Here is a 25,357-nt window from a genome sequence, read left to right as displayed (position 1 = left end):
TTCTTATGAGTTACTTGATGTTTTATTGTAATATAACTTAATCCGTCACCTTATAACCCGGTCTTTATTGTGCATTATGAGTCATAACTCGACTTTATTTGCCTTCATTCTAAATTTGTAACGAACAATCTTAATAACCATTATTTTGACTTAGTGACCAACGGTCATAACATCAACTCTATTCATCAACCCTATGCTTATAAAGGCACCAATTTCTATATCTCAAAAAGGGCACCACATGATAAGTTCTATTTTATGTCTAACATTCTATATTTATAGAATTATTATATACCTCTTAAATACATACTAACTTGAGCGTCGGAGTGCCTTTTGCAGGGAATTTGGATCCTCTAAATTTTAAATTTTCACTTTAGAGAGTAAAGTATGATCTCTTATCCTTAAATGATTTCTCTCTCATATTTTCTCTTGGTCTCACCTATGAAATAAATGGTGAGAGATCACACTTTACCCTCTAAAATAAAATTTAAAATTTAGAGGATTCAAATCCTTTGTAGGTACCCACCAACTATGTTCTTTGACGTCCGAGTTATTCTCACTCCATTAAAGAAAAGGCGTATTACAACTGTAACATCCTACTACACAAAGCTTTACGCTTAAGTAATAAAACAGAGGTGATGTGGTGTTACGACCTTTAAAACAAGATATGTACATAATAGTATCTGAAAAAGAGTAATATACGAGGAGCCTTGAAAAGCAGGTAAAACAAATTCGCAAAATAAAAAACACAACGCTTAGGAACCGAGATTACTTATGTGCTAAGAAACTTAAAGATCATAGGTGTACTAAACATAAGAGAGCATAAAGAGTCAAGGATACAGAATAACTAGCTCCGAACTCAGCCTGCGAAACTAAGACTGGCCGGAGAATATTTACATACATATATACATATCCCCAAAATACCTAACAGGCAAGGTAAAATCGTATACTTTCCTTTAGCCTCTATGAGGGACAAAATAACAAGTTTTTTGGAGAGAAAGCTAAGTACATATATACATAAGCTACAGAGCAAAAGAACTCAGAAACCGCTCCGCTTCAAGAATCCAGACGCCTAGCGAGGTGCCTCTCGACCTGCATCTGAAAACAACAACACAATATGGGGTAAAAACCGGAGGTTCTCAACATGGTAAAGGTGCCATGCACATAGTATATAAGGTCCTGGTAATGTCAGAGGCAATTCTAGAACGCTAACACTCAGTTATAAAACTTAGATTCTAAACAGAAGCCATAAAAGGGGTAGGTGTTCTAAGGAAATCTAAACTTACTTACTTAAACCTAACCTTATCTCCAAACCAGTCCACCTTTCCTCCGCTCCTCCATCACCAAGGATTTAGCAGAGACAAACAACCAAACAATTTCAAGCACAAGTAGGAAACAGGTAGTACAGGTAGCAAATATAACAATTAGCATAATATATATTCAGTTACGCAATCCCAAGTAATGCAAAGCAGACAAACAAACAGAATGCACATCATGTATGCCTGTCCTATGGCTGATGAGGCTCATCTATCGGTTATCCAGCCAACCCGACAAGTCCGAAACCCTTAGACTGTCCCTCGTTGCGCATCCCCATGAGTCTATGCATAGATTTTCTCATTTCATTCATAATTCATACATTTATTCATTCATATATAACTCACTCAATGTGGGATATCCATTCCCAAGAATTTATATGTGCCCGGTCACTCTTACGACGTAAGGTCAACAGAGTATCGAGTTTTAATCTGGAACACGTGGTGGCAAGCCACGGTTCTGTTACCCAGGGAAACTCGTATCTCAGATATCATTAAATTCATAAGGCGCATAATAGTCATAACCATTCTTATTCATTATATAATCATTCATCATAGCCATGACATCATAACTTCTTTTAACCGTCACATCATTCTCTTATAAGTCATCATGTTTACCTCTTTTTTTCATCCCCAAGTTACCTCAATTTCCTAGCTTCATCTCATTACTAAGCTTCCTAATCACATGTAAGACTAACAATATGAAAATAGAGGTTTAAAAGGTCAAATTGACTTTGAAAACACAAAATAATGATTTGCTGAAAACAGGGGGGTGCGTACACATACACATGTGTGCGCACGCACAGGTCTCTTTTTAGGCCAAGATCCGTACGCATGCACCTGTCCGCGCACGCATGTACGCTGGACAGAATTGCATGTATGCGTATAGCTCCTGCATGTGTACGCAAAACCCCCTTTTTTGGTGTTATGTGTACGCACGCGCAGGTATGCATACGCAAGCATAGGTTTTTGGCTAAAATTCTGGTTAAGTCAAAAGCTGTAGAATTTTACATTTGGAACCCCAAACTTCCAACATGCATAATTTTTTCGTTTTAAATAATTTTTCTTCCATTTTTCGAACGGCGTAAACTTCACGGACCAAATTCTCATATAAAATAAATTTGAAATCATTTGGGGGTCAGGAAGCCAAGTTATGAGTCATCGAAGTTCGGCCCAAAAACCAAATTTCTTACAAAATTCAAAACCTCAATTTTCATAAAGAAGCCAACTCAAATATCATATACTCTACACCAAAACCAATACAGCATAGCTTTGCCATCACCACAATAATCCTTCCAAGACTACCATATCTCAATTCGTCAACATTATGCATCAATCTCTCAATTATATCAACAAATTTATCATCCACTCATCCTAGGCATTTATATATTCTTGTCAACAAATCAATGATCACAAATTCATCAATTCACATTCCTTTATTATCATCAATAGCAATCACCCAATCCAATACACAACTCATAACACAATTCAACAACAAGGATACTAAACATTAAACCTTCCTTTACCTCCAACCTATCCTATGGTCGTCTAGCCTAAATTTTCACAGAACATTATATATTACCTACGTGAAACCTAAACCATACCTTGGCCGATTTCCACGTTCAGTCCAAGGCAACCACTTAGCCATACACACAGAGCCCCACAAATTCCAAAATCACCAAAACCTTGGCACCAATCCTCTACCAAGCCTCCAAATGTCCACAGTTCAATTCCAATACTTATATATATATATATACCTAGTTCACACATATCATCCATATATACTTTAAAATTTAGAATTCACATACTAAAATCAAGAATTGGCTAAGGTCAGTGATTCTTACCATACCCACGAACAAAACAACTCAATCTCGATAAGCTCCGCAAGCTAAGTCGAACCTAGAATACCAAATTTGACAAAATCTCAATATAAAGGCCCAAAAATTCGAAAATCAAAAGGGGTAGAAGATTTGAGGTGAGATTGTGGCTTACCTATGAAATTATTCCAGTAGAAACGAAGAGCTCGATGCGCTGGACGCGTGGCCGTGAACGGTACGGCGATCGGAGCTCGAACAAAGAAGTTATGGTGGATAGAAACTTGAGCAAGGCTTTGGAACCCTTTCTTCCCCTCCTTGTGTTTCAGCGTGCTTCTTGCTGAATGAGGAGGAAGATGAGCTTTAGCTCATTTAAATGATGGGTCTGGTTGGGCCCACGGGTCTGGTTTGGGCCCAGTTCAACCAGTTTGGCCCAATCTTGGCCCAAATTATTCGAAATTAGTATTAAAATTCTTGTTTTGAAAAGCTCTATTATATTTTAATATAAGATTTTCATTTATAATCTTCCTCATTAAAATTTAATTTAGTGGTTAATTATTAGCTAATTTAGCGGGGTTTACAACAACAGCGCAAGAGACGAGCTATACCTCGAAAGTTCATCCACACAAGAACAATTGGCGCCTACCGTGAGGCGAGTAAAATAATTCCGACTCCCCTCGGGTTCATAAACTTGATTTACATTCAAATTTTTGAATCAATCTCAATAATATTGTTTAAGATTTTATTTAATGCCTCTTATCAAATTTTAATTTATCGTAACTTTTTATAAAGTATGTACTTTATACATTCACTTTACGTATCATAATATTTCACATCTCATAATCGATCAATGAATCAATCCGAGAACAAACTCGACTTTCAATTAATCAAGGAACAAACTCAGTTTTCGATCAATCCGAACACAAACTTGCTTATCAATTTTGCTTACTTTTTCAAAGTTCTCTATTTACGTAATTAAAATTATATATTTTATTCAACATACTTTTGTATTTATATTTTGTGTAACTAATATTTACTAATTCATTAGTTATATTCAAACCTCAATATATGTTCTATACTTGGAATAATTCTTACAAATAATATACTTTTCTCTCTGTATTTTTATCTATATTTTTGCAAGACAATAATACTCATCATTTCCTATTTTTATTACTAAAGATCATCTATTCTTGTTTTTTATTTTGAAAAAGAAAATGAGAAAGAGACATCCTGTATTAGAATACAAAGCTATCCATTTACAATAATGACATATAACAACCATATCAATTGAATTTTTATTTCATCATGTATTATATTCTTATTACTTAATGATTTTATTTATACAATTAAATAACGGTAATGATGAGTTCAAATCTTAAAATTGAATTCCATAAAAAATTAATTATATATTAATTGTACATAACTTATTTACTATCCACTTTATACTATTAAATTTTATGTTACTATTTATTTAATGCAAAAAGTTAAGCAAAAAATAGTTACAAACATGCAAATTTGCTATTTTTGCACAAAGAATATACCTCATAGCTAAACAAGATTTATTATATTATTAAATGTAATTATTTATTGCTTTATTAACAAGTTAATGCAGATTCTAAGAAACAAAGTTATAATATTAACAAATAAAATTAAGTAATTCACATTTGGTATGTATGACATTCATATATCGTCTTCTTCTCTACAATTATCAACTTTCAAGGTATATGTTACTACTTTGAACTCTTGTACTTTTACAATATATGTTACGATTTTATACATATTTATTTTCTCAATTTATCTTATTCATGTCATATGATATACCTTCAATATAAATTATAAATTTTCAATAACTAATTGCTTTGAACGAGAAATTCATCAATAAGTTGTTGTGGGTCAGAAAAATTTCTAAGACAATTAATCATTATATCCTTAGATCATACAATTAATTCCGTTAATGGATACATATTTCTGAACTTTTCAGTTCACATACAATCAAATGCTATACGCATGTCATGAAAAATTGTTCTCAAGCGGAAAAATATCTCCCACACGACTATCTTGATAGAATGACTTTTACCACTCAATTATTTTTTGAATAAGTGCCAACAAAATAAATCGACTAAACTTGGGGGCTCACCATATCATTATTAACTTATCTTTTAACTGAGTTGTAACGCATTTTATTTTCTAAGCTTAGCCTGGATCATATGATCGGCAGACAAAGCTTGGGGGCTGTGATCTGTCACCTTATAGCTCGATCTTTATTGTGCATTATGAGTCATAACTCGACTTTATTTGCCTTTATTCTAAGTTTGTAACGGATAATCTTAATAACCATTATTCTGACTTAATGACTAACGGTCATAACATCAACTCTATTCATCAACCCTATGTTTATAAAAGCACTAATTTCTATATCTCAAAAAGGGCACCACATGATAAGTTCTTTCATGTCTAATATTTTATATTCATAGAATTATTATATACCTCTTAAATACATACTAATTTGAGTGTTGGAGTGTCTTTTGCAGGTATCTACCCATTGTGTTCTTTGACGTCCGAGTTATTCTCACTCCATTAAAAAAAGACGTATTACAATAACGCAAGAAACGAGTTATATCTCAAAAGTTCATCCACACAAGAATATAACTAATATTATATGTTGAGTCACATTCTTTTGAATAAAATATATAATAATATTATAACCACCTCTTTTAAGATAAATAACGATTATAATGTAGCCATTAAATTTATAAAATAAAGTATTAAATATTATGTGAAGAATTACTATCACCTTTATAATATTTATAAAATCTGAAATAATTATCAAAATCGGTTCCTTTTATATACTCTTAAATTTGGTTCTTAACCATAATGAATTTAAAAAAGGTGGATTCTCTAGTGTAGAAAGGAAGTTATGTTCTACACGTATAGAAATGTGGTGGCAGGATAATTCAGTGACACTTGTCCACTTCATGAGACCAATTCTGAGAAAACTGGTGGCAGTGTTCAGAGAAGACTGTGAATCCGTGAATGTTGAGACAAGTGAGTTTAGAAGATTACGGGATGAAGTATATTAATTAAGTTGTATTACAGGATCCGTTATGATAGCTAATAATGGGCTTATCTGAAGTGGATTTTTTTTGTTGTAAAGTATTTGTAAATGGAGTAGAAAAAATGGCTTTGGTGGTGGCTTCAGGTTGCTTCGTTGGAAATAGAAAGAGGGTAACCTAGGGGATGAACTTAACGGAGGGAAAATAAAAACTCTAGATAGAGAGAAGAACTTGCTCCTCCTCTGACGGTGCCGGAGCAAGGCTTAGGTTCCCTAGGTGGTGGCTCCACGTGTGTTGGCGGAGATTGGTTGGCTTCACTAGAGAGTGTGCTGTGCTACGAGTGGGACAGTGTCAATGCGCAAAAAACGGAGCACCGAAGCTGGGCGAGACTGCCATCGATCGCGATCTGCCAGTGGAGGTATGCATTGTATATTTTCGTTGCACAAAGTCCAGATGAAACTATTATGCCATACGTTTTTTCGTCTCTGAAATGTGGGTATGCTCATGTTTGGGTAAAGATGTGATGTGCTTCCTAAGAAAAGGTTAGAGTTTTGATTCTACCTTTGTAGGACCGTGTTCATAATTTCTGATCCCAACAAATTTGTGCCTAAAATTTGCAATTGTAATAACAGAAGTTAGTTTAAACAGCATTCCATTTCAATTTTCAATGGTAACTTAATTTAAATACTTCGCACAATTTTAGCAAGCAAGGGTGTTATTAATTGCTAATTTGCAATGTTAATATGCCAAAGTAGTTTGATTACATGTATAGTCTCCTTGCTAAATACTTTGAAACAGATTTTGAGAATGAGTTTATCTGCGTTTGCAAAATATTTTTATGGAAGTTGTTCATCTGTAAGATGATCGTGCTGGACATGTAGTTGATTAAGAACCCCCAAATCCGAAAGAGAAAGGGCAAAATTTTAATTGCTACCACCAATATGGTTCCCTTTTGCTTATTTTTTGTTATAGATTGAACATTATCTATATATCTAATCTTTGACTTTCTATTGCCTTGTAGATGTGCAAGGAGATTGACGAAATTGATTAATTTTTTGTGTAGCCCATATCGCTATTTTGTTCTTCACGCCACCTTCTTGGGTCATCCTTGACTGCTTCTATCACAGAATCTGCCATATCTGCATTCCTCAAAGCCATATATGTTGCAACCTTAATTTCTGTATTTGCTTTCAGGTTAGCTTCTATTTTCTTGTCCACTTCTATTTTCGTTTCGTTGACTGCTTCCACCTGAGCATGGGCAGCAGCTTGTGTATCCTAAAAGCATGTTGAACAAGTAGTTCTACAATTACATTCAAGGCAACTGTAGTCAGTGTAAGAAAGATGTTAATTATTTTCACGACCAAATGGTAAAATGATTTCTTTTAAAGGAAAAAGGGGGAAAAAATGACATCTGACACCGCCAGAAAAAATAATAATCTGTATTTGTCAAGCGTTTTTTTTTTTTGTATTTTCTTATTTTGTTAAAATGTCTTATCTCAAATTTTTTGTATTTCCGTATCGCCTGCTTGGTCTTGGCGAAGACGTGATAGGAACGACGCAAAGCGGGAATGTGAGGTTGGAACATCTACTGGACCCTGCCGACATAACTAGGGAGGTAATCACGACTTCCAAACTGTACTATTATGTGTTCGGCATGTTTTGTTAGTCATTAATTAGGGTGCAATACTAAAATTGGATTAATTTAGTTTTGTCTCCGTGCAGGTCATGAAACTGCTCCGCAACCTCAGCTAGCGTTTTGTCGAGTATGTTTTTGAAAATGTGTTGTCTGTGAATAGTATATAGTCACTTTGCATGAATATCGTATGTGTAAGGGGAAGTCAGATGTTTTAAGATGACACTTTGCATGTATCTGTACCTGGATGATAGGGGGATTAACTGTTTACTGTTGTGAATTAGTGTTATGCTGTACTGTTTTTTATTTCAATCAGGTTGAATAGTTCCTTCTTGATATACAGTAGGAGTGTGTTTTTTACGTAGGGTGGACTGAGAATCAACGGCCTTGAGGCCCATTAACTCTATGGGTGAGATGTTGTTATTGGATTGAGGACCGAAAATGTCACTCTGGTTGATGAAACATAGCAACAAGGGGCATGAATTTTTTGTGCTAACAAATTATAGGTCGTATGACTTCTATCCCAACCGCATCATCATCCTATTAACACTAGAATGTTGTGAGCATGAGTAAATTAGTTAACCCAACGTGCATGTATATAGACTGTAGAATATAAGAATAGTCTAATTATCATTCATACGGCATGGTTAACTACGTTGGCAACCCTTCCATTTGTTATGTTTTTTTATTTAGATACTAAAAAGTGGAATGTCTCAATGAAATGATTGTAAATCAACGTCTTGGGTGTTGGAAAATGACCTGGGAATATACCCATTAAATATAGAGAAAAACCCAAATCAGCCCCTGACAATTATTTCGAAAGACAACGAGGCCCCTGACAAAAAAAAAAAAAAACCCCAACCCGGCCCCTAACAAAAAAAAAAAACCAATCCGGCCCTGACAATTACTTCGAAAGGACAACGAGGCCCCTGTGCAAAAAAAAAAAATCAATGTTATTTTTTTTGGCACAAGGGCTAATCAGTCCCAAAAAAAATTATCAAGGGCCAGATTGGGTGTTTTTTTTCTTGGGGGCCTCGTTGTCCTTTCGAGATAATTGTCAGGGGCCGGATGGGGTATTCACTCTTAAATTTAAGTGTTGAGTAATTATTGTCTCTCATTACGCTCCTTCTAGCCACATCATATCGTGACTTGGTCTGATTCAGAATTTTTATTTATTTTTTCTCGGCATGATGCTCTCGTTACGTTCCTTCTAGCAACTTTCTCAATAATGGCGTTAGATAACCAAACAGCCTGTGTTGGGAGATAGGTAGAGCGATACGGGGGAAGCGAGAGAGACAGAGCAGAGATGGGAGAGAGGGAGAGTCAGGAAGACTGCAAGAGATATAACATAGAGAACCAGCAGCAACAAGAGGGAGTTATATATATATATATATAGAAAGAGAGAGACACAGACTGAAAAAGTAAGACCATCTCCAGTACGGAACTCATCTCAGTCCCTATTTATGGCCCACCTGTCATAAAAAGTAACTCCACATTAGTTTTTACGTCATGAACAGTAAATAGGAACTCAAAGTATCTCTCTTCTCCATTAGGAGGAACTAATTTTAGTCCCTGCTATAGTCCCATTACATTAAGTACTTAAAATAATTAAGATTATTTTAGTTACTATTTCTTTTACAACAATATTATTCAAATTTATGAATTCAAAAATAATTTACTATTAAAAAATATTAATATTAAAAAAGTTATAATATAGTTAGCATTTTTAAATTTTATAAATAAAAATAAATAACCTAATTTATTCAAAGCATCTCTCTCTCCTCCCAGCCCGATTCATCATGCATGCAAGCCTCCTCTATGTTATTTCCTTACAAATTATCAGTTGTCAAATCCTCTTGCGAATTCGGTGCAGGATTCTCGCCAGTAATGCCGCCTACCACATCAGGTTCTAGACCGAGTGTGGTATTTGCAAAAAGAATTCTGACGTTCAAATCAAATAATTATTCAAATATATCACTTGAACGAGTAAAGATTAATGTGTTGTGTGTAAATGATAATACAATAATCTCAGTTTTCTCTTGTATATATAGATTGTATTTCGAATTAGTAACCGTTCTCATATAAGTGGTTTCCGAGTTGTAGAGTAAACATGGAAGAGAGTGTAAATTAGTTACGAATGAGGTTTACTCTCTTTGATGACTATTTTGCCAAAGTATAATGAACAGTTGCGGATTTATAAGGATATAGATAAGTATCTAATAGACGAAAGTGATTGTCTAGGATCGAAGTATGCATTGAATTTGCACCATTGTTGCAAAAACTAGATTGACCATGGCCGGTCGGATAAAAAAATTGGTGAATCAATCATAGAACTCATCCAGACAGGGTATAAGACCAGATAAAAAAAAACTAGCAACAACCCATTTGATCCCAGACGATTTTAATAAAATATGGTGAACCGTCAAATTTAAAAAAACTCATACCGATTCATTTTTTTAAACCCTATCTCAAAACGTTTTTTATTTAAATAAAATAAATAAATTATTTATTCAAATAAATTAATTTACAAAATTTTACTTTTTTTTTTTACATTTAGTTATAATTTCACGGGCAAAAGGCGAAAACAAAAGTTATGCTATCACTGTAGCGAAAAGCCGAAAATAGAAAAAGAAAAGTATAAGAAGATAATGAAAATATTAAACAATGTGAATTATAGATATCTTGGATGTTCAATTCAATAGATATACAAATGATTATGTTGATTATTCTTAATTGGATGATTATTCCTTTTGATTCTTATTTATATATAATTAACAATGACTTTATGTTTATCCTAATAGCTAGGGTTTAGGAAGTAATTTGGAGTAGGTTATTTTTTTATTTTATTGGATCAATTTTATAATCTATTATTCATATTATTTACAAAAATCATTCTTTACCTAACAAAATCGAATAGAAAAAAAGGGAAAAAAAAAAAATCGTGGGAGTGATTAACAATGATTTTCTCTCTCCCCTCTTTTTTATCCATTTTTACTGCCAGTGATAGCATAAACATGCAGAAATAAATCAATAATTCAATGCGGTTTTGGCTATTAGCGAAATTATTCTAAATGTTTTAAAAAATAAAATTCTGTAAATCAATTTATTGAATAAATAAATAATTTATTTTATTTAAATAGAAAACTCTCTCAAAACGACGCCGTTTTGAGTTTAACAAAACCCGAATACAGCGAAGGATCCCCTTCCCCAACGCACTCTCTCACTCTGAAACGGGCGAAAACGGAAGAGGAGCTCCACGCGGCGCCTCAACCTTGTCACTCTCACAGAGCCACTGTTGCCTACACCGCTCGGTCGCCGTGTCCTCTGCGTCATCCTGTTCGTCTGACGCCTCCGACCGCGTCGCGTTGTCCCTGTGCCTCTGTTGGCCTTCGCCTCACCTGAACCTTCACTGTTGTCTCCTCAGTGTCACCTCGCCGGTCTATGCTCCACGGTGGCTCGCATCTCTCCCTGCGGTCAAGCATAAAAATAGACACACGACAACGGCGTCTCACTCATTGGCCACGTCTCTCTGCGCCTCTCGCCGGCAGCTGTGCCTCGTCTTCCCACTGACAGTCGCTGTTTGCAACTGCTCGTTGCTCACCGCTAATCGCTGCTTGCCTCCTCTGTATTGAAGCCATTGTCTTGGCTACGTCGTGACTCGCCTTCTTTGCCTTCGCCTCTGCTTCTGCGTGTCGTGCCTCATTTGTCTCTGTCACTCTTCTTCTGGCCTTGTCTGACTGTGCGTCTTGCTTCTCTTCCATTGTCCAAGCTAAGCTAAGTTGTAGAGGTAAGCTTTATTATTATTATTACTTTTTTGTTATTGTATACTGTTTGCTTTCTCTTGAAGGTGAGCTTTATTATAAATTAATCATCTTGAATTGTATATTAATTGATAATGCATGTCAATTGAATTTTTGACTATTTATTGTATATTGATCTGTTTTGATGCTAGTGTTGTGAGTTGTGAGTAAGGTTATGTGATTGTTGTTTATTGTATATTAATCTGTAATTCGTAATTGTTGTCAATCGGATTTTTTTGTTATTGTATATTAATCTATTTTGATGCTGGTGTTGTGAGTTGTGACTAAGGTTATGTGATTGATGCTTTATTGTATATTAATCTGCTTGATCTATTTTGATGCTAGTGTTGTGATTAAAGTTATCTGTTTTGATACTAGTGTTGGAATTGAGTTGAAATTATAGTTAGATAATAGACTTTCTGAAGTTGACTGCCTGAGTTTCCACCTAATTTAATAGCCTGATCAGTTGCGACCGAAACCATGCTCTAGTCCATGTACTAGACCTGCCCGAAGAAACAGAACCCACCCGAGTAACCTAACCAGAGGCCCGCCCCATGACCAGGAACCCCACTTATCCCTTATGGTGTCGCAGCCCCCTTTCCTTCTCCATCGAACACCGACAGACCCTGAGAAGAGTCAGGACCTTGCCTCAAACCAGAAGCTTGCTACTCATGGGTGTTGCCTTCTCCGTCTTTGCCCTCCAGGCCGCGTGCTGCTGTCCTCCTCCTTGAGCAACTTCACTCCTAGAGAGACTATGTCATGGGTTACTTTCCACATAAACATTTTTAGTTTTGAGGTACCTGGATTTGCCAGATCTCCCTCCATAGCTCTTTTAAGTCATTGCTTGGAGGAGCCCTCTCTGACATCTTTTTTTTTTTTTTTTTTGGTCGGATTGGACAACCCCCAATCCTAGGTACCCCAATGGATTGGACAACCCCGAATCCTAGGTACACAACACACCCACACACTCCTCACATATTTTATCACATTTTCCCTCAATTGCATTCTCTAGGGTTTGAACCCTAGACCTTGAGGTGGGGAGGGGGGAGAAATGCCATTAGAACCAAGGCTCATTGGCCCCTCTCTGACATCTTAATATCTTATGCATGTATTCCTTTTGGACTGAGTTATTTTTTTTTTATTTTAAAAAAAAAACCCTCGCTGATTCCTTTTGCCATTTTCTTTCTCACTTTTTTTCTCTTTGGTGTTCAGATGGATGACTTGTCCAAGAGCCAGATGTTTGTGATTCATGGTGTTGCTGCAGTTGGCTCTGTGGCTTTTGCTTCTGCTCTCACATATCCCCTCGACACCATGAAAGTCCTGACTCAGGTTCTTATCCTTTTGTTTATAATCCCCCATCCACTTTCATTTTTGAACTGCTTCAAACTGGCCTCTTTTCTTTTATATTCAAGGTTGCTTCTAGTTCCGGTAAACAATTGAATGCTGCCGAGCTCTTGCTTAGAATTCTCACTCTCTCTGGTAATTCAGGTAGGTATGCTGGATTTTTTATTTTAATACTATGATGGGGTGTTCCATAAGTGAAACATAAGTTGATAGGAGAAGTAGTGGACCTTTTGTTGGAGCTAGAATAGACATTAGAATGCGAATGTTAAGTTCTCTATGGATGGATAATATGGGTGATATAACTGGTCAAGGCGCAAACTCAGCATACATCGTAGCTCATATATCATGTTGTAATTGAGGCATTTCAGGTCTGTTTAGTGGTTATGGATCGTTAGCACTTGGAAGGACTCTTGGTCTCGGAGCTCGATTTGGGGTCTATGAAATCATCACTGCCTTTTATAAGGGTAATTCCTATATTTTTTCCGCAAATCAATTGTGTGGTAAATAGCACTTTATGATTCAGCTTTTTAGGAAATACTCACATAAGAAACTAGTACTGCTTTGTTCCAAATGACTATATGTCCCTCTTCATATCAATCATTAAAGACTGAAATTTTGTATGCGTAGCATTATGTTATTTCGAGAGACCCCTTGACTAGTTGACCTCAAGGAAATTGACTTGGGTTTTCAAAATTTAACAGTACCTTTTGGAGTTTGATATTTGTGAATTATAGTTATATTGTCATTATTGTGACACGTTTTTCTCGGAGAATGATTTTGGTGCTCAATTACATTTTTGGCAGATGGGCTGGAAGATAATTATGTCTCTGCTTCTGATGCTCTTTTGGCTGGAATGGCAGCTGGTGCTGTAGAGGCTTTGATAAGCTCTCCATTTGAACTTATCAAGCTTCGTGAACAGGTTTCCTCAGCTTCATACATTCCGAACTCTACTTTTGCTTTGGACAAGGGAGCCCAACCACCTTTAATTTCAAGATTACTGAGTGGCTGTTATCCTGACAAGAGATCCTTGAACCAATATGTCGGTCTCATCTCTACCCTATCTACCAAAAATACTAATGTGACAAGTGCACTGCTGGAGTATCCTTGGATGATGACAGGATCTGGGAAGCCACCATCAGTTTGCAATGTCAGAAGGCCATCTGATATTATATCATTGGAAGGATGGGGCGCATTATGGAGAGGTCTTCGTTCGGGAATTGCTCGAGATTCTGTGTTTGGTGGTGTATTTTTCTCAAGCTGGCAGTTTCTGCATCAAGCAATGCTTGATTGGAAGGCTGTAGGGATGGATCCTCCGCCCAGGTTTATCTCTTGATCGTCAATAAAATGATTATTTTTAACACCTATTTTTTTCTTCGTATTTTTTATACTGCTAAGGTGATAGTTGTGTTTGGTTTTATGAAAAATATCAGCTTTGTGAAAAATATTGATTTTGGAATTTACAACCTGCAGCTGATGGTATTTAAGTTATTGTCTTGATTCCTACTTTTAATTACTTCTAAATAGGTTTAGTTGATTTCACATTTATGTCCAATGCATCTTTTTTATTTTTGACTTTAGTCTAGTTGCCCTTTTTGTTCAAATGTGCTTCTCTTGACTCAGGTCAGATGAAGAAGTTGGTCCATTGTCTCCTTTATTTGTTAGTATTGCTGCTGGATTGTCAGCTTCAGTTGCTGCTGCGGCTTCTCATGCCTTTGATACTACAAGAACTAGATCACAGTGCACTGTGCTACCAAAGGTATGTTTTGCTTGTTATAGAAAATGTATCTTGTGAATTATGAACTTCTTCTTTTGTTTACTCTTTAATAACATGTTGATGCATTAGCAGAAATCAGAACAAGCCATAAGTTGTTTGATTCTTTTCTGCATAGTGACTTTGGCACTTTCAATACTAATGAAGATATAGCAACAGCACAGGCACGGGAACCCACTACCTCCTAACCTTAGTACCAATGCTGACATGCCTCTCCCATTCCCTTAAGCACAACATAAATACTTGAAGTCTTGAACAATGTTCAAGTTCTGACTAGCTAAATTAAGCATGGCTCTGTACTCTTCTCTCTTCATGTTGTCATTAGTAACTCATTTGGATCGTTGTAATTTTTCATTCAGACTTGCAAAGGCAAGCTTGTCACTACCACTGGCTGCTTATTTAAATAATTAGTAGGATGAATTAGGACATTTGGTTCTTTATAATGCCATGTCTAACATGGAAAAATATCTAGTTAAGTAAAATAAAACCTCCGTTTCATGGGTTTCCAAATTCCAACCAATCTGATAGTAGTTCACTTGTCGTGTTCCAGTATGTTTCAATGGAGAGAAGGCTCCTGAAGTGGAAACAGCCAGGAAACAAGTTTGAAAGATATACCGGGATCCATCCTTCTGACAGGAATCTATTGTTCCGTGGTCTTCGGTGGCGGATGGCTCGCTCTGGGCTTGCATCATTCATGATTGTAGGAAGTTATTTCTTCGCTGTCGATCATCTTGCTTCTAATTTGACTTGATTTCCTGTTAAAATGCCTAGTACTTTTTCTTTCTTCCTAAGAATAACACGATCTGTGCCGCTGTGTACTAGTAAAGGGAAATAGAAGCAGATATTTCTTCATAATTACCATAGTTGAATAGGATATTGAAATAGTGAAATGAATTATTTACTTTGATGATCAACAGATTGAAAGAAAGAGAAAAAGACTGCATGTTGTTTACTGCACATAAAACTGATTCTTGTGAGTTGAGGGATTTGCATGTGGAACATGTTTTCCTTTCCAGATTTTGTACCTTTTCAATGACCGATAATCAAATAAGATTTAAATGTATATTTTCCCCATTTATATGTGCTACTATACCCCGTAAATATAAATGTAGATTATCTTTCCTAATTTTCTTTTTCACTTAATTTGGCCTCATTTTAAATAGCTGATAAAAATGTTGACTTAATGCAATACATGTGTTGCACATTGTTACCATTTGTGTCATATTAGCATTTTGTGTTAATTAGATGGAGGAGCCAAATTGAAAAAATAAAAAAGAAATTAAATTGAAAATAAATACAATTAATGGACTAAAATTGCCTATTTGACAAAAATATAGGTTAAAGACATAACTTTATCTTATAATAAAATAACTAAACATAATTAGAATTAAAATATAATTTATTTTAAAATATTTTGATGAAGATAAATTAGTATTTATCAAGTGTTTTTAGTAGTTTAACTGATAACACTTGTGTACATGTATAATGCAAGGATCCCAAAACAAGGGGGTGGTAAATACAAACCATGTATTTTCTTCCTGTCCCTTCTTATATTTAAGTCACTAAAACAGACCATTAGGGGACAAAGTCCTCTTCCTTTTAGCACACTCAAATCTCACTGAGCATTTTCACCTCTAAGCAGCACCTTTTTCCCTGTTGATGAATCCTTTTATGTGTGGTTGACTTTTTTTGAACTTTTATGTTGACCTTGGATGGTTGCATGGATGGAGTAGTATAAATTAACTTCACTCAAAAGCTACATAGGTATTGGCCTCATAATCATTCAAGCCAATTTCACTTTTTGTCATTATTTAAAGAAACCCATCATCATACCTAAAAAACAAGCAACCCAAAGAAGCCAGCATGGCTGATACTGAGATTGATAGGTACATGTCAAGCACTCATCTTCCCCTTTATGTCCCATACACACACATAAATTTTGTTGCAAACAACTAATGCTTTATGAATAAGATGGAAAACTTTTGGTCCATTATATGTATTGTGTATGTTCTCAAGACTTTGAACAATCATTATGACTTCCATTTTGATTTTGGATTTTTCATCCGAATGGGGGGCTAGAATTCCTGTGTGGGATTAAAATGAAATCCATAAAGTATATAATTTTGAGTCCTAAGTAATGAGTTTTGGTGTTTTTGAAGTTGCCACCGAAAATCACACCTTTCTGTCAAGTCACATGTGGTATGTTAATAAGTAAGCACGAGTGAGATGATTAGGGGGCTCGGTGGTTACTAGCTTATTAAGCAATGAAATAGTTTTATTATTATATGAAGAATGGACTAATGAAGGGTAGCATGGCATGGGTATGGTTAGATAGGACAAAATCAATATATTTTTTGTGTTCACTTTTGAGTACTAAGTTGCAGCTTGCAGGTGTTGGATTCTATCCCAAGGTGTCAGAACTTGCATGTGACTTTTAAACAAATTAGGAACAAAAGTGAAAAGGCTATTCTGATTGAAATCTTGCTTTAGTATGACTTGGAAGACAAGGGTTATACTTGAATTGCAGCTTTTTTTAGTTATATTGTGACTCTCATTATCCCTAATTGTAAAAACCAAGTAAGAGTGGTGTGATCAATGATCTCTCAGTCAAATTTTCTAGGGAAATTAAACGACTTGTAGAGGAAGGCATTTCAATGCATTTGATCTCATAATTCATTCATATTGTTCCTTTACATGCAGGGGCATGTCTTCTAGTTTAGGATGCTTTGGGTGGGAGTGATAGAAAAAGTTACTAGTTAATCTGAGGGAATTTGGACCCTGTGAGAGTTAAATAATTTGCATCAGTTTGTGGATCATGTATTTTTTATCATCTATAGTATAAAGAAAAATACATGGTAAATTCTATTAAAAGAGGTAAGGATTTTTCAGTGAGACTGTTTTTCTTAGAATTTATATTCGATCAATCACACTGTTGGGATTGTAATTATTAGTAGAGCAATTATTAGTTGATAGTCTGTAATTGATAGTGCTTATTTATGTTAATAATTAATGAGGCCATTTGACAATTATAGAAAAACAGAATTGACCTCTCTTTTTAAACAATTAAAAAAAAAAAAACATATAGAATATTAGAAAATGCTAACTTGACAAGGATTATGACTTCACTGAGTAATGCAAGTAATAAAAGCTTATGACTATTCAAGCTATTAGTATATGTTAGTGGTGTGAGATTCCCATAATTTTGTCAGAGATTATAACTTCTGTGATTATATATATATAACCAAGTTCAAATTTTATAGAGAGTAGTTTAATTAGTTTGTTCTCTGAGAATGAGACTTTCAAATTTTATAGCAACATGTGATAGAAGTTTATTATGTGATTTGGTTTTGTTGGTGAAACATTTTTAGGGTCATGCTAAATATTAAGTCTTAGCATATCATTAATTAACCATATTTCATTTGACATATAGTGTGATCGATTCTACACATCAAACTACAACCCTCTTTATCTATCTTGGCTATAAAGATCGAATCTCATGAGTAAGGTGAGCATAATGGACTGGTATGGCACTCTTATTGTGATGATCATAATATATGCATATTATTATTATTATTATTATTATTATTATTAAATATAGTGCTAGTGTTGGTGCTTGAAAGCATGCGAATGCTTGCATCACACATGACTTGATGCTTTCCTAAGCAGGAATCCAAGTATGCAATAACAAAAAAAAAAAAAAACCAAAAATAAATGAAATGTCCTTAGCATTGCGACACAAGACAACTAGCTACCAAATACCATCAATGTTATTGTGATCTATATGCTATGTTCACTTGCAACCTTCCATTACAGTGCTGAATGGGCTCCACAACCTTCCTCTCTGTTTCAACTTGGATTCTATGAATTCAAATCTTAATTCACTCAACAATCCTTGCACGTGAGAATTTCAATTGGATTTGGTTTGGATTTCATCATGTTACACTACATTGAACCAGGAAATTCCTATTCCTAGTAGAATTTTGCATTGAAATGAGACGGCCCTCTTGCTTTTGCATATCTTATGGAATTTTAATTACAGATCAAATAATTACTACTGATATTAGTGGTTGACAATGGACACTTTTTGATTACTCGGCATGTAATTAACCACGTGTCAGCATCAAAATAAAGTAAGTAAGCAAGTAAGTTTCAATGGTATATTTGAAAGCATAACGTCACAATGCATATTGCTTGGCCATAAATTTCACCTAGCTAGTGCCCCAACTTCAAGGGTTGCTATAGAAAATCTTCTAGCTCTGGCAACTTAATTAAAAGTTTAAAACACTTTTTGATTGCAATTTCTGCAGCTACACTGCTAAAGCTAAATACAAAAAAACAAACTTAACTACATTAAGTACTAACAAATTTGCATTAAACAGCTATTTAGCCTTAATTAATTATCCCCATTTGGGATAATAATGCTGCTAACAAAAGTTTTGCATCATCTAATTTGGCAAGCTTACTTCATCAAGATCATCCAATGACAAGAAAACTTCATCCAAACAAGAGAGTTCTGTTCCATCACCATCACCATCATCATCATTTTCATCACTTTCATAGACTCTACATACCACCCATTTACTATGATCCTGAATACACCAAAACCAGGAAGGAAAAAAAATCAATAATAATAATAATAATAATAATCTAAGTGGCATACATTATTAAACTTGAACTATGTTTTTGAGGTGAAATTGTGGTACTAACTGTTTTTGGTTGTGATTTTCTTTTGGTTGATGATCTGCTAGAGGATGCTGCAGAATCTGAAAGACGATACTCTTGCATGATCCAATTGGTTCTGTTACCATGAGGGGCTTCTCCAACATAGAACACATAAAATTTCTTGATACCAACTCTCCTGTTGCTTGAGTTTGAAACCACTGCCTCTTCAATTCCCATTGGATTCCAATAACCATTGGCAGTGACCCTATTTTGTGTCCTTCTGCTGTAATAGTACCATTGGTTCCCCTCTGCCAAAGCTCTACCTGCACACACACACACACACACATGATTGTATTCATCAACTTCAATTCTCTTGCAATGTGTCATGCAAGTATTGGAACATAGAGAAAGAATGATACCATCAAGTTCCCATGGATCAAAAGAGTAGAGATCAAGATCAGGAATGACATCAGGGTGGCAAGGTAGAAGTGCTGCTTTTCTCTGAAGGAAATGGACTACAAGCTCTTCATCAGTGGGATAAAATCGAAACCCCGGTGGAAGATTGACATTGCTATCCCCCATTAAAGCAAGAAAACGAAACCAGCTGCTGCTATTACAAAAAGGGTATGTGAGAAAATGGAGAATGAAGGTGTTGGTGTTGGTGGTCCAAGGTATGTGTGTTATTTATAGTGCAAAGAGAGAGAGAGAGAGAGAGAGAGAGAGAGAGAGAGAGAGAGAGAGAGAGAGAGAGAGAGAGAGAGAGAAATGACGTGAAACTGAAGCTGGAGTCTTATTTATCATGTACAAATACAGCACTGATATAAATTTTCAATATTTCATCAAATCAAAAAATATTTTTGGATAAAGTTTGAGGCACTTTAAGCACTGAACACCAAGCATACAAGGCGGCGGAAGTGTAACAGAATCTTACTGGAGGATTGGCCTAAATATTTAATCATAATGTGTGTGTAGCAGAAGAAATCTTTTGATAGCTTTATTGATTCATTTATTATAGAAACAGATACAATATAGCTTTTTAGAGAAAAAATGTGAGAAATTTTGTTTATAAGTATGGTGTAAAAAACTAGATTCAAAAGACAAAAATGTTTGATATATAATAACATAAATGTATGTACTGCTATAGTGTGGGTCATGATGACACTTCATGCTGATATCATCAACCTGTGATATACACGTGGCAAGCATGAGTATAATTTTTGGGTTCCTTGGAGCAGTTGAATTGGGGTGACCAACCTCATGGAGTGAAGTAGTAGTGTAGACCTACCTACATATGCTTCATAATGGTTAGCAATTATCATAGGTTTGTATTTTAAATACAAGAACCTTTTTTCTTGTTTGCTTCCCTTACCCTTACCCATATGCTTTTTGCCTTGCTTTGTAATCAATGAAATTAATGGCAGGATCAGATCAGAGTGGGAACTGAACATACATTCCACATGAAAAACAAAGCACTCAAACATTTCCTTGCAAAGGAGAGTTTAACTGATTTTCTTGTTTCCTTGGTGGAGCCAAACAAGCCCCCACATTATTTCATACAATTAATCAATTATTAAATCTTGCAGAAGACATAAACATCTTATATAAAAAAGAATAACTACACACTAGGAATCTACTACTTTGCTTATAACTTTTCTAACCATAAATGGTATTTTGCAGCTCAATTATCATTGATTTTTTCTTCTGGCTTTGAGATCAGCAATTATGTTATTATATCTTAGTATTTTTATTTGTATAATATTTGGGAACGGATCAAATTACATATATTGTCATGTACTTTTAATTGTGTATGTTTGTTCCACAAGTTTCCTAAACTATGACTATGAGCATGGTTCTTGATCACCATAGTTACCTTGATTCTCTAACATTGTCACAAGTTGCAATCAAATCCATGGTGTACAATTTTGTTGCCATGATGTCAAGTAATTATACAATTGAAGATGACTGAGACCTCCAAAAGAATCCCAATTATGTATAATTAATGAAGGTCAATTAGGCAGAGTGTGGAAAGAAATCAAGAATACTAAAAGAGCATTATGATATGGCACAAATGGTTGAGTAGGCAAGTTTGGCTGATGTTTATGGTAATTGAGTGGTGGGTCAGAGAGTTAGGCATGTTTATCTCTCACACGTTCTTATTCCTTTATCCTTCTTTTCCTTTTGTTGGCCGACATAAAAAAATTATATATATGTAATTTCATTTTTATGGTTAAAAAAGAATGTTACTATGACTAGTTGCTGTTACACACAGTAATTGTATAGTTGTGAGTGAAGCTCTATCTCCTTTTTAGACAGCATTATTTGATTAGGTAATGGGGTCTCAAAAATCTGAAAGCTTATGTTCTGTTGTAATGAAACAGCCACTTATGATCCAATATATAGTACTATGTTAATTCATTGAATGTATGATATATGAGCATATGGATGCGTTTGTTTATGAGAAGAGGATAAGATAAGTCATTCTGTTTGGTTGATGTATAAGATGAGACATAGACTATTAGACATAAAGAAATAGACATTAAAGATATAGACATAAAATATTTATATTTATGTATTGTGTTTGACAAAAATAATAAACAAGACACACAAATATTTGAAAAAAACTGAATTATCTTTCATTTAAAAAAAATTTGGAGAGATAAGAGGACAAATTTTAAAAATTAAAAATTAAACAAGGATAAAAGAGTAAAAAATTAATGTCTCACAAGTTGTGTTTCAGTGTCTCACTCAATTGGAGGTACACAAATTTAGTATCCTCCTGTGTTCTTTGAAAATTTGTGTCTCACCAAATCAAACAACAGACGTGTGTCACCGTGTCTATGTCTCATTGAGACATAGACATGGACATCAACCAAACGCTACCTAAAAGGATAGAGATACAAAATTTAGTGTTCATATATTTTGTTTAGTAATAAAATAGAACAAATTATGAAAATATAATTTATTCTCATTTTTTTTCATTAAAAAAATGGAGAAAAAATATAATAATAAAAGATATAATTATAAAAATTAACAAAAAAAAAATTGTGTTATATGCTAATGTTTTTTAACATAATATTTCTGTATGTTTTATCTGTCAAATACAATTTTATATCTTTATATTCATGTCTTAGTATTGTTCTATAAACAAACGCAGTCATATGTATTAGTACTTTTGCACATACAATAGTTCTTAGGATTTGAATATAAAAGAAGAAAAATAATAAGAAAAAGGGTATATTGGTTCATGGATCACCAATGTTGGAATCTGACTGCTATATTTGTGGACAAAAGAAGCAACTGAAAGTAGCGTAATTTAAAATAGCAGTTAGGCCATCTATATCACTCATCCTTCATGTCTTAAGGATAAGACTATATATTATTCTGTACTTTTGCTAATGTATTTGTTATTAACAAAACATGCTCATATAGTCAAGAAAATAACATTACCATGTTTCTTGGAAAGTAAAAAAATAGTGAAATGCATGTCTCTCTTCACCTCCTCCGGCAAGGTTGGTGTCATTTCAGTATTAGATTAATCCAAGTCATATTTTTCTTTTTTCAAGAAGAAACTAACCTTGTTACTAAGAGTTCGATCCATCCAACCAGAAATATTAAAAGGTCACTAAAATTTATTGTTTTTAACGAGTAGTTAGTCAACAATATTTAAAGGGTTTTTACTTAAATAAATTTTATAGAACCCAAATTTATTGGATTCTCCTAAAATGAGATCTGCAACGTAATTACTCTCTTCTTATTATTATATAAATCATCCTAGGTCGTGTGAGATTAAATAAAACATAAACCATTTCAGCCTGGAACGATTAAATAACGATTTATGTATAACAATAGATCATGCATTAATCGTTTTAGGCTGAAATGGTTTACGTTTTATTTAATCCTACACAGCCTAGAACAATTTATATAATAATAGGAAGAGGGTAATCACGTTGCAGATCTCATTTCAGGGGAATCCAGTAAATTTGGATTCTATAAAATTTATTTAAGTAAAAAACCCATATTTAAAGGTGTAAGCTAAAAATATGTTATTGGATTGCTAAACTAAAAAAATTAAATTGATGACTAAAAATATTGGCCAAGAATAATAAATTTTACTAATCCTTGAGTTTTTTTCTAATCCAACTTGTATATTTTAAAAATGTTTAGATGTTTTAAGCTGAATTTTTTCAATATTAATTATTAAAGATTCAAATTCAGTACTATTAAAAAATAAATATACTTATTAGTCACTTCGAATACCTAAGACACTCTATAAATTTTGTTTTATAGGATATATATCTCTGTGTGTGTATTTTTTTTTCATTTTTACTGTTTTTAAATTAATATATTTGAATATACATTTTGTATTATTGTATCTATGTATAATAATATAAACAAAAATGTGTGTGAGATAATAGAAAATTAACTTAAAATAATAAAAATTATTTTATTTTGTATTCATTAATTACTATTTATCTTATTTTGTATTATTATTTAATTACTGTTTGAATAATTAAATAGTATTAAATATAATTAACATGTAATTACATATATTACATATATAAAATTATAAATTTTAAATTAAATAAAATAATTTTGAGTTATTATTTTTCTTTTAGCATAACCGCAATTTAAGAATGAGTTTTGTTAGGGAATAAAAGTTGGATTAAACAGCTTTAAATTAATATGTTTGCTCTCCTATTAAGCATACCTTAAAAATGGATTTAGAGATATTAATTTTAAGAAATGACAATAATACAAATTAAAGGAGGAATAATAAAGAGACATAACCTAACAAATTAAAGGCAAAAAAGTAATTGTGAATACGGTTTCGCTACGTTATCAACAGTATATCTGCCAACTTCTGCCAACTCTTATTTATAATTGTGTTTTATGGAAGTGTGTTCATGGATGTGTCTAATAAAAATATATTTTTTATAGCTGTGTTTAATAGAAGTATCTTTATAAATATATTTTCTGGATGTGTCTCTTTATATATGTATTTAAAATATATTAATTATTAGATACATCTACGAACACACTCCCATGAAACACAATTATAAATAAGAGTTGGTAGAAATTGACAGATAATATGTTGGTATCCTATACTTTTCCTTGTGAATATTGTAACAAGTGAAAAGTAATGTGAATGTTGACCGTATAATATTGTATCAAACATATATTAATTCCGTGATTAGGGTATTCATATGCTCATATCACTCACCTACATCTATTGCTGGAATTTGGGCTGTGGATTTTGACCCTCATTGACTTTTTTGACTGGGAGAAATATTCTATCATGGATAACTACACATGTAAAAATTTCAAAAAGAAGCCAATGAGCCTGTCGGCTGTAATGTGTATTGCTCAATTTGGCCCCTCTTATATTTTTCAAAAATTATGGTGTGATGTTGATGTGAAAAGTTGACAAATACTATAGTATTTTATTAGTTTTAAATTTTTAATTTCTCTTTGTCACTTGAATGCTTGTTTTGATATATTAGGTACCAAATGTCCAAATCTACATTATTATACATGCGTCTTATATCCCTAATAAACCTCTAACATCACAATATTTATATGTTGGTATTTTTAAATTATATGCTTGTATTATAAGGTTAATGTTATTTAATTAATCTCTTCATTATTGCTTATCCACCTTTGATGCTTGCATTTAAATAAGACCTATTGAGTGTCTAAGTAGCAAGATGCTGTTTTGTTTCTGTGCCTACTATTATATTATCCCTTCCTACTTCAATTTCTTGTTACAATGGTTGCTTACTCTTTAATTTGTACCTCTCAAAGTTGAAACATGGTGATCGGTTACAATTCCAATTCCAATAATAGGCTAGTTATCTTCAAGTTTCGAAGGTGGCAATGGAAGAAAAGAAGTTGAAATGACATGAAATGCACGCTATGTGTGTTTTGTTTCTTTGTGGTGTGGGCTATACTCACTAGTGATCAAAGAAATTT

At 33.8% G+C, this 25,357-nt stretch overlaps 2 protein-coding genes across 5 annotated transcripts; one reads left to right on the top strand and one right to left on the bottom strand.

Annotated features, from left to right (window-relative positions):
- Positions 1-11,019: 11,019 nt before the first annotated feature.
- LOC107631611 (Mitochondrial substrate carrier family protein) lies at positions 11,020-15,806 on the top strand. 4 transcript variants are annotated; one of them, XM_016335100.3, is made up of 7 exons: positions 11,020-11,597; positions 12,823-12,939; positions 13,023-13,098; positions 13,323-13,418; positions 13,758-14,274; positions 14,575-14,710; positions 15,276-15,806. In XM_016335100.3, exons 2-7 carry the CDS (start codon positions 12,823-12,825, stop codon positions 15,474-15,476), a joined length of 1,143 nt encoding a protein of 380 aa, XP_016190586.1. In that variant the 5' UTR covers positions 11,020-11,597; the 3' UTR covers positions 15,477-15,806. The 4 variants fall into 4 exon arrangements, with proteins under 4 accessions (XP_016190586.1, XP_088365620.1, XP_020975541.1 ...); XM_088509494.1 differs by having other exon boundaries at positions 14,801-15,806; XM_021119882.2 differs by having other exon boundaries at positions 11,033-11,597; positions 13,314-13,418.
- A 3,096-nt stretch (positions 15,807-18,902) lies between these two features.
- On the bottom strand, positions 18,903-20,070 carry LOC107634734 (NAC domain-containing protein 104-like). Its single transcript, XM_016338155.3, has 3 exons — positions 19,807-20,070; positions 19,433-19,710; positions 18,903-19,314 (listed from the first exon to the last, which is right to left on the bottom strand). The coding sequence occupies exons 1-3, from the start codon at positions 19,967-19,969 to the stop codon at positions 19,171-19,173; spliced, it is 585 nt and encodes a 194-aa protein (XP_016193641.1). The 5' UTR covers positions 19,970-20,070; the 3' UTR covers positions 18,903-19,170.
- Between the last annotated feature and the right edge of the window lie 5,287 nt (positions 20,071-25,357).

The sequence above is a fragment of the Arachis ipaensis genome, chromosome B3 (assembly GCF_059453495.1).
Source record: "Arachis ipaensis isolate K30076 ecotype BB chromosome B3, ASM5945349v1, whole genome shotgun sequence".
NCBI classification, from domain to species: Eukaryota; Viridiplantae; Streptophyta; class Magnoliopsida; order Fabales; family Fabaceae; genus Arachis; species Arachis ipaensis.
Note: the sequence above shows the minus strand (reverse complement) of the source record. Positions and strands in the feature narration are given on the sequence as shown.

Coding starts and splice junctions, on each gene's coding strand:
- LOC107634734 (XM_016338155.3), bottom strand. CDS start 19,969: ATGGGGGATAGCAATGTCAATCTTCCACCGGGGTTTCGATTTTATCCC. Junction 19,711..19,806: donor TGATCCATGGGAACTTGATG/GTATCATTCTTT, acceptor GTGTGTGTGCAG/GTAGAGCTTTGGCAGAGGGG. Junction 19,315..19,432: donor GAAAATCACAACCAAAAACA/GTTAGTACCACA, acceptor TGGTGTATTCAG/GATCATAGTAAATGGGTGGT.
- LOC107631611 (XM_021119882.2), top strand. CDS start 12,823: ATGGATGACTTGTCCAAGAGCCAGATGTTTGTGATTCATGGTGTTGCT. Junction 12,940..13,022: donor CCATGAAAGTCCTGACTCAG/GTTCTTATCCTT, acceptor TTTATATTCAAG/GTTGCTTCTAGTTCCGGTAA. Junction 14,711..15,275: donor AGTGCACTGTGCTACCAAAG/GTATGTTTTGCT, acceptor GTCGTGTTCCAG/TATGTTTCAATGGAGAGAAG.